The sequence below is a fragment of the Salvia hispanica genome, chromosome 2 (genome assembly GCF_029641045.1).
Source record: "Salvia hispanica isolate PSC_SH4W2 chromosome 2, Shi_PSC_v1, whole genome shotgun sequence".
Taxonomy (NCBI): domain Eukaryota; kingdom Viridiplantae; phylum Streptophyta; class Magnoliopsida; order Lamiales; family Lamiaceae; genus Salvia; species Salvia hispanica.
In genome coordinates, this window is record NC_142693.1 from 40,237,118 (window position 1) to 40,250,592 (window position 13,475).

At 38.0% G+C, this 13,475-nt stretch overlaps 3 protein-coding genes across 6 annotated transcripts; 2 read left to right on the top strand and 1 right to left on the bottom strand.

Annotated features, from left to right (window-relative positions):
- The first annotated feature begins 29 nt into the window (after positions 1–29).
- On the top strand, positions 30–2,064 carry LOC125212343 (calmodulin-binding receptor-like cytoplasmic kinase 1). Its single transcript, XM_048112480.2, has 6 exons — positions 30–330; positions 435–676; positions 766–934; positions 1,051–1,140; positions 1,225–1,523; positions 1,654–2,064. Exons 1-6 carry the CDS (start codon positions 72–74, stop codon positions 1,945–1,947), a joined length of 1,353 nt encoding a protein of 450 aa, XP_047968437.2. The 5' UTR covers positions 30–71; the 3' UTR covers positions 1,948–2,064.
- A 1,280-nt stretch (positions 2,065–3,344) lies between these two features.
- LOC125212330 (alpha-glucan phosphorylase, H isozyme-like) lies at positions 3,345–10,201 on the top strand. Of its 2 annotated transcripts, none has more exons than XM_048112468.2 (16): positions 3,345–3,606; positions 3,971–4,244; positions 4,505–4,684; positions 4,937–5,113; positions 5,210–5,295; positions 5,423–5,612; positions 5,689–5,781; positions 6,254–6,438; positions 6,549–6,666; positions 6,749–6,877; positions 7,522–7,740; positions 7,831–8,034; positions 8,251–8,409; positions 8,678–8,941; positions 9,359–9,549; positions 9,919–10,201. In XM_048112468.2, the coding sequence occupies exons 2-16, from the start codon at positions 4,026–4,028 to the stop codon at positions 10,043–10,045; spliced, it is 2,541 nt and encodes an 846-aa protein (XP_047968425.1). In that variant the 5' UTR covers positions 3,345–3,606; positions 3,971–4,025; the 3' UTR covers positions 10,046–10,201. The 2 variants fall into 2 exon arrangements, with proteins under 2 accessions (XP_047968425.1, XP_047968421.1); XM_048112464.2 differs by having other exon boundaries at positions 3,346–3,606; positions 3,985–4,244.
- Positions 10,202–10,270: 69 nt separating this feature from the next.
- LOC125212350 (uncharacterized) lies at positions 10,271–12,832 on the bottom strand. 3 transcript variants are annotated; one of them, XM_048112493.2, is made up of 7 exons: positions 12,732–12,832; positions 12,178–12,200; positions 12,017–12,097; positions 11,798–11,909; positions 11,547–11,696; positions 11,137–11,200; positions 10,271–11,044 (listed from the first exon to the last, which is right to left on the bottom strand). In XM_048112493.2, exons 2-7 carry the CDS (start codon positions 12,198–12,200, stop codon positions 10,425–10,427), a joined length of 1,050 nt encoding a protein of 349 aa, XP_047968450.2. In that variant the 5' UTR covers positions 12,732–12,832; the 3' UTR covers positions 10,271–10,424. The 3 variants fall into 3 exon arrangements, 2 of the variants coding, with proteins under 2 accessions (XP_047968450.2, XP_047968459.2); XM_048112502.2 differs by having other exon boundaries at positions 12,017–12,091; positions 12,732–12,822; XR_016134903.1 differs by having other exon boundaries at positions 10,958–11,044; positions 11,137–11,444; positions 12,017–12,091; positions 12,732–12,824.
- Between the last annotated feature and the right edge of the window lie 643 nt (positions 12,833–13,475).

A 13,475-nucleotide genomic window follows, 5' to 3' on the forward strand; every position in this document is an offset into this window, starting at 1 on the left:
TTCATAAAAGGGTTAGCAGATAATGAAGTCAACTATGCGTTTGGTTTGGACAGAGATCACCAACCCTGCAGATGAAGAATACACAAAGTCCTCCGATCATCCGCCCTGGTCATATCAGAAGACTAAATACCAACTCCCGTGATCGCTCAACACTAGAAGAGGACCGTCACAAGTCCAATAATCCAGCCTTGAGTTACATCACAAGTGCTGCAAAGAAGGTAGGTGGAGTTCTTTCTGTTATTTTCTTTGGACGCAAGAAAGCTGATCCCTCGTCCAGTCGAGATCAAGTGCTGCCAGACGCATGGCATTATCGAGCTGGACAGAGTCCTAGTAAGTTAATGAGTTTGCATCAGTCTTGATCTTAATTTTAATTTTAAGTTTGCCTTCTTCTTAATATTATTCAATCGTTTTTTTTTTTTTTTTTTTATATGCAGATTTCGCAGGTAATTCTGGAGCTCGTGATAGTAGGAGGTCATCAAGATCAAGGCGTTCCAGTTATGATGCATACCCAGAGGTTGATCCTGCAAAGTTGAGAGATAGCTTAGCGTTTAAAGAAATCTATAACGCAACAGGAAATTTCTCCCTAGATAACAAAATTGGTGAAGGGGGATTTGGGACTGTGTATAAAGGGACACTTAAGGATGGCCGTGTTGTTGCTGTAAAGCGTGCAAAAAGCGTAAGATGTGCTATCAAGTTGAGAGTTGGAAGTATTTTTGTTGCTCTCTCTCTCTCTCTCTCTCTCACAATAGACTTCCTTGTAAACAGGAAACTTATGATCAACGCCTGTCAGCAGAGTTCAAGAACGAGATCCTAGCCTTATCAAAGATTGAGCACCTGAGTTTGGTAAGATTTTACGGGTGTCTTGAGCATGGAGACGAGCGCCTTATTATCGTTGAATATGTCAGCAATGGGACCCTCCGAGAACACTTGGATGGTAGGTCATCGAACTCTGTCATTAGGCAGCTCAACGATGTTACAGTATATTTCATCTATTCTGTTTCATTTTAAAAAACAAAGTCTGTTGCAACGAGTATCCAATTCTGGATGCAGGAACTCGTCCAAACGAGCTTCAAATCGGAGAGCGATTGGATATTGCAATTGATATAGCTCATGGCATTACCTATCTTCACTCATACACAGGTAGATGGAGTATCATGTATAAAAAGTATGGCTTATACTCGTTTTATGTCCCTTTTCATGCGCGTTTATTCTCTCATGTTACAGATCCTCCCATCATCCATAGAGACATCAAAGCATCAAACATACTCATTACAGAAAAACTCAGAGCCAAAGTGGCTGATTTTGGGTTTGCGCGGTTAGCCGCAGAAAACCCTGTGGCCACTCACATTTCTACGCAAATCAAAGGAACTGCTGGCTACTTGGATCCTGAGTACCTGAGGACATACCAGCTTACTGAAAAGAGTGATGTCTACTCATTCGGTGTATTACTCGTTGAAATGATGACGGGCAGGCAACCTATAGAGTCAAAGAGAGGCCTGGACGAGAGACTTACCACAAAATGGGTGAGTGTATATGAATGTAGATCACCACTAATAGCATGATTGTCGTTGTTCTTGATCACTGTCCAATTTATCATCATACTATAAAACAACAATAGCAATTGGAAAGATCTTAGATTTGTTTCCTATGCAGGCACTTAGGAGACTAAGAAATGGAGAGGTCGTTGTGGCTATGGATCCAAGGCTACGAAGGAGCGTTCCATCCATCCACGCAGTCGAAAGGGTCCTCAAACTCGCCCGCCACTGCCTGGCACCATCAAGACTATCAAGACCTTCAATGAGACAGTGTGCAGAAAAATTATGGGATATTCGACGAGAACTCAGAGAAAATGCGACTGCTAGAGCTATTTCCTCTCCCTTCCCCTCTGCCAGGCAGAATGTGTCTGGGAGTGAAAACAGTGAGAGCTTGATGTTTGTTTCTGCATAAGCAGTTTATTCGCATAAATATATATCTACTTGCTTTCACTTTATCAGACTGTATCATTGAAAATGTGAGACGCGTATCAGATGTATATACTACCTCCGTCCACCAAAATTTGTCTCATTTTTCCATTTCTGTCCGTCCCCCAAAATTTGTCTCATTTCACTTTTACCATTTTGGGGAATGGGGAGTGAATCTCATATTTCACTAACTCATTCCTACTCACATTTTATTATAAAACTAATACATAAAAGTAGGATCCACAATCCACTAACTTTTTCAACTCACTTTTCATTACATTTCTTAAAACTCGTGTCGGGTCAAAGTGGGACAAATTTTGGTGGATGGAGGTAGTATCATTTACCATGAAAGCTCGGGTTCTTGATTTAGAGAAGGTTTGTAATCTCGTAATGACTGCTTTCGGTTGGCATCGAGATTCACTTGGTTGAAGTTCAATTATTCGAGTTAGGTCCGATATTATCCGAAATTAATTTTGTCATAAGAGAGACCAAGACCAGCTCATACTCCTGTTCCAAGACTAACTCAGGTGGATTTAATCTTGAGACATCAGTCTCAACATTCACCATTCTACCACCAGTTCAACTCACACGCATCTTTGTCATATTTATCTATTCTTGAGTTGTCAAAAAACTTAGCCAGTTAGCCTGGTCTTGGGTCGGATTGGGCATGATGTTACTTTTAAAATTTTAATTGAAAATTTTAAATTAGTAAAATGAGTTTAAATTCCAATTTTCTTTGACACAAACCTAAATACGTTAGTTTATGTAACTGAATTAAATAAATAGGACGTTCCGGCTTCATATATACTCTCCGTACTTGTCTCGCTATAATATTTGAGATATATTCTACAAATATGTACTCCCTCAGTACTATGCAGAAACTAATGAGGTGACACTCGTTTTATACTAATGAGTTGACAATTTCATTTATCTAATGAGGTGACTATTATTTTATATTAATATTTTTTTTATCTCTTATTTTATTAATTTTACATTCAAATTCATACCATTTTCAAAAAAAATTATTTTTGGAGAACGGTATATTTCCGTTACTTTTCAGCAAATAGTAGTAGTACTATTAGATTTATCCTCCGATCAATACACGGAAAATAATATAGGCATGCTAAATTTGGACGACCAAATTTCGTATGAAATCATCTTTATCGCCTCACATTTTGCGTCACTTAAATAAAATCTTTATGTTCTGTTGATAGTTCTGTGTAATTCCATTTTTGTTAACAATGCAATTTATTTTTCGATTCATACCCAAAAATTTGGACAAGATATTTTTAAAAAGTCGCCACAAATTCAACAAAATTAATGTTTTAGAGCGTACAAGTGCGCTAAGCTTTAGATACTCCTACTATTTCATTGTCTTCTCTATTCGGCCATTCCTATCTCTGATATTTATTGCCACAATCTCTCTCTCCGTCAGTCTCTCATGACCACAAAACTATAGCTCCCATTACACACTTTTTTTTCCTTTTCGCTTTTTTTGTCACTTTCTCTCCATAAAATATCTAGCTCCTTTCATTCTCTTATTCCACTCGTTAAATAGCTCGAATTTGTTTCCTCCAGCTTCAGCTTCAATTGCATCATCACGTTAGCTGTATCGCTTTCCTTCCAGATTTGGAGCGAGCATCTGGTAATGAGCCTGCTTTTCTCTCTCTCTTCCTTTTATGTTATTTGATGTTTTTACACTGTCGTCTTCAGCTAGAATTAGATCACTTATTTTTTTAAGCATTTACTTCAATTAAACCGCAATATGCTGTTTGTACCTATCGTCAATTCTTTTGCACAGTATCAGTATGCCAGTTTGAATTTGTGTTTTCGATTGCAACCGAGTTGGAAAATAATGCGGTTTGCGAGTCTCACTGGCTTGTAATGTTTTCTGAAATTTTTTCTGTTCATTTGTGATAGCGAATTGATTTCATGAAAATCACGTGAAATACCTTTTCTGATGCACTTGTATAATGCAGCATCCGCTTGCTCAATCTATTCATTGCTAGCAACTGTTTTGCAGGTGATCTTTAGAAGCTAGTGAGAACTAGCAGCCTAGCAGGCATGGCTGATGCGGTGAAGGCAAACGGTAGTACGACTGATAGGATTAAAATTTTGGAGAAGATTCCGCCTGTTGCAAATCCGCAGGCCAAAGATCCAGCTGCAATTGCCTCTAATATCAACTATCATGCTCACTATAGCCCTCACTTTTCCCCCTATAAGTTTGAGCCGGAGCAAGCATTTTACGCAACGGCGGAAAGCGTTCGTGATCAACTGATCAAGGTAGTAATTCAATTTATTTGAGTGGTCTTTAATTCATGGCATTCAGGACATAAATTCTGCGGTATAGAATTTTATGAGCTTTATCATGTAGTTTCATGTACCTGAGACTGAGAGAGGTTCTTCAAACCATAACTTCAGTTGATATCCTAGGAATCGCTTGAATTTATATTTAATGCATATTTGTATTCTAGAATATGGTTTCATATGTTGTATTGCATTTCAATATAAACTGATTCTGTTGTTTCTGACCAATATCACAGCAATGGAATGACACGTATAGTCATTATCACAAAGTCAATCCTAAGCAAACATACTATCTATCCATGGAATATCTCCAAGGTCGTGCTCTGACCAATGCAGTCGGAAACCTAGATGTGCAAGATGCGTATGCTAATGCTTTGAAGCAACTCGGTTATGCACTTGAGGAAATAACTGAGCAGGTAATTGGATAAAATTACTCATTTGCATGAAAAAGATCTTGTGCCAATATGGCCATTTAGCAAGATTTTCAGAAGAGCAACCCTGGCATGGTGGTGTGCTCTTTTTTACTTGGTTCAACTCAATTTGGATTATCATAGAGGTAGGGTGTTAGGTTTTGTTTTGTTGAATGTTGTTTTTTGTAAGCTCCTGAATAGTCTTTTGACACTTGCATTCCAATATAAGATAAAGCTGAATTCAATTGAATGTAACAGGAAAAAGATGCTGCACTTGGTAATGGCGGTCTTGGGAGACTTGCTTCTTGTTTTCTTGACTCAATGGCTACTTTGAGCTTACCTGCATGGGGATATGGCCTGAGGTACAGATATGGTCTATTCAAGCAACTGATGACAAAATCAGGCCAAGAGGAAATCGCTGAAGATTGGTTGGAGGTCTGCTGACACCATAATCCTAACATTGTTCATTCTAGATTAGCTCATACTCTTTTGGATAATAGTAGTGTTTCATTTCCTGGTTAACTAATGCAGAAGTTCAGTCCATGGGAAATTCCTAGACATGATGTTGTCTTCCCTATAAGATTTTTTGGTCAAGTTGAGGTCAATCCTAATGGATCGTAAGTGCAACTGACAAATGCTTCTTTATTTTACTATTATACCATTAGTTTGTGGATACAATGAACCTTTGTTTCTTGTATTTCTTCACAAATACCTATTATGTGTTTGTTTCTGAAAACATTTTAGACGAAAATGGATCGGTGGAGAGGTCATACAAGCAGTTGCATATGATGTACCAATCCCCGGCTACAAAACAAAGAACACTAACAGCCTTCGCCTCTGGGAAGCCAAAGCTAGGGCTGAGGACTTCAATTTATTTGAGTTCAATGATGGAAAATATGAATCAGCTGCATTGCTTCATTCAAGGGCTCAGCAGGCAAAGAGCAGTTCATCTTTTTAAGTTATAATATGAAGCCCCTCTGAATTTTTATGCAAGATACATGTTTATGCAGATTTGTGCTGTTCTGTATCCTGGAGATGCTACTGAAGATGGCAAACTTTTACGACTGAAGCAGCAGTATTTCCTGTGCAGTGCATCACTCCAGGTTTGCTGGCATCTTTAGTTGCCTTGCATTATTTCATTGCATTTATGAATTCATTTTATCTTCATTGAGTTTACTTCAGAAAAGTTTGACTACCAAGTATGCTAGCATGTTTGGCATTTGATAATCAAATACTAGTTTGCAATTAGGGGGAAAAGTAAACAATGTCTGGACTCTGGATAATTTTTGCCATACTATGAAATTCATAGTTAATACTTTTAAGTTTTCTTCACAATGCCAATGAGTGAGAGATCTAACTTGTTCTATATGCAAATCCTCAAAGATCTTTGAATCCATGTAATGTTAACACATCGTGTTCAGATCTTTTTAATCAGAAAGTTTTCTAGATGTTGTTGAGCAGACACTACCTTATTGTAAAAAGTGCCTTACTTTCTAGAACAGTAGCGATTAATGCCCTTGTATTATTTTCACCAAGAAATAAATCTTTCAATCAATCGTGGTATCAATCATCCAGGACATCATTACTAGATTTAAGGAGAGATTAGGCGGAAGAGATAAGATCCTGTGGTCTGAGTTCCCTTCTAAGGTCGCAGTACAACTGAATGACACACATCCAACTCTTTCAATACCGGAGCTGATGCGTCTTTTTATGGATGATGAAGGCCTTGGATGGGATGAAGCTTGGGATATAACCAACAGGTGCTTCTTGCCTGATGAAGCATATTGTTTTATGCTAAATTCAAGATCTATGTTATTTCCTTCTAATGTGCTTATGTGACATATAGATATAACACTGTGTATTCTGCCAGGACAATAGCTTATACAAACCATACAGTCCTGCCTGAGGCTCTGGAGAAATGGTCACAAACTGTCATGTGGAAGCTTCTTCCCCGCCATATGGAAATCATTGAAGAAATTGATAAGAGGGTCTGTTATACCTTAAACCTAGTCCTTTTGTAATCATGAGTCAACTTAAACTTTTAAGTAGTGTTTGTCCTACCGTTTTCAGTTTATCAAAATGATACAGTCAACCAAACCTGAAATTGAGGGAAAAATTTCTGATCTGCGTATTTTGGATAACAACCAACAAAAACCGGTTGTGCGGATGGCAAACTTGTGCGTAGTGTCAGCTCATACGGTAAGAGTTTGACTCTGTTTTACCATGTATAATGCAGGATTCAGTTTGGAAAAGCTGCATGTTCTGAGGAACTTGAGTTCATTTATTTCATACAATATTGTGGCCTTGTATATCCTATTTATATTCTGAGGAACTTCTGAGGAACTTGAGTTCATTTATTTCATACAATATTGTGGCCTTGTATATCCTATTTAAGAAGATAACCGTTCTGCTAAACAAGATAGACAATCCCAACTAAAAAGGGTTAGTTGTATATAACAAGTTGCTTTCAAACAAATCGTAACTTAGTTAATTCTATGCTGGTTTTTATTCATTCTACATCATTTGTGCATGTACATGTATATACATATATTGAAAAGGACTTGTATTATTTTAACAGCATTCCAGATAGATTATAATACGACCCATCACACGAACAAAGTTCATTCACAGACAATTCAGTTTTGGGTGGCGCACTGAAATACTACCAGACTGCATAAAATGTGTGATTATGTTAAATCATCAATGTACAAGGCTTTTCAGTTATAAGTTGATGGTTTTACTATTCATATGTATCATCCTGCATGAAGATGCTCAGATTCTTTACAATTAAATCTTGAGCATATAACAGTTAGAAAATTAGTCTGTCCTCCCTGTTGTTGCAGGTGAATGGAGTTGCTCAGCTTCATAGTGACATCTTGAAGGCTGAGTTGTTCTCTGATTATGTCAAAGTATGGCCTACCAAATTTCAGAACAAGACCAATGGTATAACTCCCCGCCGATGGCTCAGATTTTGCAACCCCGAGCTTAGTAGTATTATCACTAAATGGTTAAAAACTGATCAATGGGTTAATAATCTCGACCTATTGGTGAATCTACGGCAAGTAAGTATTATAATATGGCCATTCAGTTATCATATTTTAGATGCTGTCTTTCTTGTTGGATTGCCATGGCATTGACTGTGTTTTCCAAAGTTTGCGGACAATTCAGAACTCCAAGCTGAGTGGGAATCAGCTAAATTGGCAAGCAAACAACGGTTGGCAACTTACGTGCTTCAGGTTACTGGCGTTAGCATTGACCCCAACTCACTTTTTGATATTCAAATCAAACGGATCCATGAGTACAAAAGGCAGCTCATGAACATTTTGGGTGCTGTTTATAGGTACAAGAAATTGAAGGTGAGGCAAACTTTTGCTACTCTGGAGTGTTATTTGATACCAACTTATGAATTATTCGATCCCAGTAGCATTTTTGGATAGTAGGCGGACTTAGTCATTCTCAACTATGCATTCTTCAGAGAGCTCATTCTAGTTTGCAACTATTTACTTTTCTTTTTGCCCACTGATCTATCATTAAGATTGTTTATAGTCTTTAAATAAGTTTTTTTAATGCAGGAGATGAGCCCAGAAGAACGTAAAAAGACAACACCTCGTACCATCATGATTGGAGGAAAAGCATTCGCAACATATACAAATGCTAAAAGAATTGTTAAGCTAGTAAGTGATGTTGGGGCTGTTGTGAACACTGATCCAGAAGTCAATAGCTTTTTAAAGGTATCTACCCTCTATATCTCTAATACCTCTTAAAGCTTAAGTAAACGTGATGGCTTCTTATCTAGTCTATTCCAGTTTACGTCCGAATCTCTTATATGCAGAGCATCTCTCATATAGTTGAACTAATCACAAAATGGTCCTCTGGAGTAATTCAAGGAATATCAAACATGCCTGTCTTAATATTTCCACTGACTGCTTGTTATAGGAATTGCGTTTCTTTCAGATTTTTGTGATCTTACTTATCAATCAAAATTTTCAATTATTTCAGGTCATTTTTGTGCCCAATTACAATGTCTCTGTAGCTGAGGTGCTTATTCCGGGAAGTGAACTATCACAGCATATAAGTACAGCTGGTATGGAGGCAAGTGGCACAAGTAACATGAAATTTGCTCTCAATGGATGCCTCATTATCGGAACCCTAGATGGAGCTAATGTTGAAATCAGAGAAGAAATTGGTCAAGAAAATTTCTTTCTTTTTGGTGCAACAGCTGACGAAGTTCCTCGGTTGCGTAAAGAAAGAGAGCAAGGACTGGTAAATGTTCATGTCCACTGTATTAAATGTTACTATATGCACTATCCAGTTTATGAAATGCAACTCTACCTAACTAGTTGGAGACTAAGCTCCTACATTTATCCTACAAAGATCAATGCCGCACAAACTGATGCTGGATTGATTATTTAGCCTTTTAGCTTCCTTCATCTAACAAATTGCGAAATAAGAAATGAACCGACTACAAAAAAGTTCCTTTAAATGGTTTCAAGTATGGAAACAGATACAGCATAGTTGGAGCATGTTCGGGAAATGAGATGTTTATATCCACTGATGTGTATTAAATCATGGAACCCTAAAACATTGTCTTTAGAATAGTACACCATCCCTTTGCCTTTCTGCTTACCGAGGATCTTCAGTAATTCCAGAAATGACGTTTCTTTTCTCTTATTGTTGTAGTTTAAGCCAGATCCACGATTTGAAGAGGCCAAACAGTTCATAAAATCTGGAGCATTTGGAAGCTATGATTATAATCCACTCCTCGACTCGCTTGAGGGAAACTCTGGCTTTGGCCGTGGTGATTATTTTCTTGTCGGTTATGATTTCCCCAGCTACATGGACGCCCAGGCAAGGGTGGATGAAGCTTACAAGTAAGTTAATATTCTGCAATCTACAAACCTAGTACGTATTTAATTGAACTATATCATCATTAGATTGTAAAGTGTGTAGGGAATTGTTATATATCTAGGGCAGTGAGGGCATTGAATTCCTTGATCTTTTCTCTCAATAATGCTGATTCACATTACTCCATGATAGTATTCTGTTTCTCATTTTCAAACTACAGTTCAAAATTTTCCATATTTCCTTCTTGCCACCCTCATTCTGACATAGTTCCCAGCTGCTGGAGTATATGTTCGTTATCACTTGCCATAACTTAGGTTCTCTGAACATGGTTATGTTTTGTCATAAGAAGTGAAATAAACCAATCTCGCTCAAGTTTTCACAATTTTGTCTTTCAGGGACAGGAAGAAATGGACAAAGATGTCGATTCTCAGCACTGCCGGAAGCGGAAAGTTCAGCAGTGACCGGACCATTGGCCAGTATGCAAAGGAAATATGGAAGATAGATGAGTGCCGCTTGCCTTAAGCACAGACATGGACGCATTGTAATCTCTGGCTTGCAAGAAGAAGTTGAATAAATAAACAGACATGGTCATATTATTATTTGCTTTCTTTCAAAGTCTATTACTCTTCCCTTGTGCCTTTGGTATAGTATATATTAATGCCAGACGTTTATTTTTCATTTCGAGTTACGTGGTCAAGTCGGTCACGCAACAGAAGGATGAAATGTTGCAACAGAAAGAACAACAGCTAAAGCCAATGTCACACTATTATTAAGCTACATGTAAAATCAAATCATTAGAAGGAAACGCAACAGAGAACCGTCTCGCATTATCAGGCTCCAGAAAAATAACATACAGACAACATAGGCACATCATAATCCAACCGTCAGTCTAAATAAGGAACTAACGCCTAGGACTAACAGATCTGGATGCCGTGGGGGAGGACAAAGATGCACTAGGACTCCTAGAATGGCTTCTTGACGTGCGTGAAGGCGCACGTTTGCGTGGTGAGCGACTCCTCTTCAAGCACTTCATCGAACTCGGAGACACATCCCTCGTTGGAGTTGGCGACACACTTCTAGAGTAGCTCCTCGGGGTAAGGCTGAGCGAGTAACTCCTGCTAGACCGGCGATACCTAGGTGATATGCTCCGGTATCGGCTCCTTCTGTAGTATCGATCCTCAGGAGAGTAATCTCTGTAGCGCCTTCTGTAATAAGGGCTGTCGGGCGAGTAGTCCCTATGGTAAGGGGAGTAGGAACGGTCCCGCCTGCTTACAGGAGATCTGCTATAAGATGGAGACCGGGAACGGGAACACGATGACCTCCTGGGCCTGTAATACGATGGAGAGTTCGACCTCCCAACTGAGTATGATCTGCGGCGTCGGCGGTAATAGGGAGAGTATGATCTGCGGCGTCGGCGGTAGCAGGGAGAGTATGATCTGCTGCGACTCCTATCCCCTTCAGACGAATAGCAAGGCGAACGGCTTCTAGAATAAGGCGAGTAGCTAGGAGAACGACGCCGCTCTGGATGAACAGAAAAACAAATTCTTAGTAATTCCATGTCTACATACATATCAACACTTAAACAATGACAAATCTCAATTCTCAATTCTCACCATGGACTGTTTTAAGCCCAAGATACCTTCCCGGAGTAGGTGTTCGTCCCCTCCGTCGTCTAGCCTGAAACAGACATAACCAATCATCAGTTTCTGTCAATACCCAAACACCACTGTGTGTATCAAGACATAGTTAGTTAACAGAATGATACTACTATTAAGCAAACTTGATGACACTATGTTAAAATACATTAAAGCATAGGGAGAAATGCAGGGCATACAACCCTCTGAATTTGCTGAGGCATTTGATTTGATTTGTTAGTTTTGATGAAGAGCTGCTACACACAGCTACCCTGTTTCCAAAGAAACTTCAATAATCCAATACAATAGTGAGAGCTTCAACTACAGGTAGAATAAGACAGCATACACATAGCAAATCCACAAATTGCTAAATGCCAAAAAAACTCTACCTTCTCCACAGATATAACCCTGCCTTCAAGGACAGATCTGTCCAAGTATTTGATGCAGCGTTCGGCCTCCTTCAAAGAAGACATCGTCACGAAACCAAAACCACGCGATTCTCTCGTCCGCGGATCAACAACGAGGTGGACGTCTTCAACCTAAATACCAATAATTACAGCATTCAGCATAAACAGATCACACAAATAACCAACATATTTCAAAAGGACTCGTCAAAGACACAACTACACCCCATTTATACCTTCCCTTCAGTTGAGAAATGCTTTTCCAAGTCTCTCTTTGTCACACGTGCCGAAAGTCCGGTGACATACAGATTATTTCCTGGATTCTCAGCATCGCTGGAATCGTAGCTCCTGCAAATGAAATTCAATCAGATCAGAATCAATTAAATTAAACCTCTCTAATGAGAACCGTGAAGAAATTTAAGCAGAGAAACGGCTGCAGTGAGGTACAAAATTACCTTGACCTACTCCTTGATGGAATTGGAGACCTCGAGAAAGACCTACTGTAGCGCTTGTTGTAAGGTGAAGGGGATCTGCAGCTATATCAAATGTACCAAAAATGATTAGAACAAAAAATCACCAATTGCAATTAATCAGAAATTTAGAATGTAGCGCACACCTTGATCTCCTCGAGTATGACATCTGCATTCAAATACATGAAATAGAGATCATCAGATAATTGAGTGTCGAAGACGAAACATTTCCCAATTAATCTAAAAGACACAATACAGAAGGTAGATTTCTGCAATTATGCAAGGAATACCGAATTATTTAGTCTAAACTTTGGCAAATGAAACTCAAAAACTGTCACACATTGGTGTCAAAAGAAAATTGAAACTAGTATATAAGTCTCATAGGCCCCTCCTCCTTCAACCAATTGGTTTTAGGATGGAACTCATGGATTTCTATGATAAACTAATGACCAAATTTTCGATACGTTACCAAATTAGAAGCATACGGTAAAATGGATATAGAAAAGCACGGGAAAGGAAACTCTGGATGAAGGACAGATAAATCCGTCGAGAAACAAAATCAAATCATATCAAAATTAGGAAAACAAATTTGCAGATAATTTAAGGAATACTACTAGAATTTATAATTCTATTTAAAATAAATAAATCCAAGGAACGAAAAAAAAAACTGAGAAATATATGATGGAGATATGTAACTGACCTTGATGGTCGACGGCGGCGTAGAGATCAGACGGCGAATTCTCTTCTCTCTTCTCTCTTCTCTCTTCTCTCTTCTCTCTTCAATCTGTAGATGTCTCTGGAAGATGGGGTAACCTCCTATATATAGTAAGTAGCTCAAAAGAAGTTTCTAGATATGCTGACTTGTACTGTACATTTTATTTTCTTAATCAATTTAATTTAGTAAAATGAAATGGGCCTAAATTTCAATCAACCCATCATGCTATAAGAACAAAGTATAATAAAGTGCAAGGCCGAACATAAGCTCTACTAATCATTTTGAGACTTAATATTATTGTTTTGTCTGATTTATGTCTTGTATCCTCTGACAAAATAATTTTATAAATCATGTCATAATAAAATCAAACACCTCATAGATTAGTAATTTAGTATGCACGAGCATATCAATACTACACATATATCTTTAAATCTTCTTTTGAAACATTTTAAATGCAAATTACATCTATGTCTTTAAATATTCTTGCATTGGGTATACTTGTTATACCAATACAATACATGCATCTTTAAATTTTCTTTTCATTTTCTATTTTTTTTAAATATATTTTTACTTTTTATTCTTTATGTAACTAACGCAAACAAAGTCTGATAATAAAACTAAACTAACGTGTATAAGAAACACCGGTGGTCCTATCTTTCAATAATTCAATTTCATTTAACGGAGAAGAAGACTATGCTTTCAAAAATATGCTAATATGGGTCTTAAAAA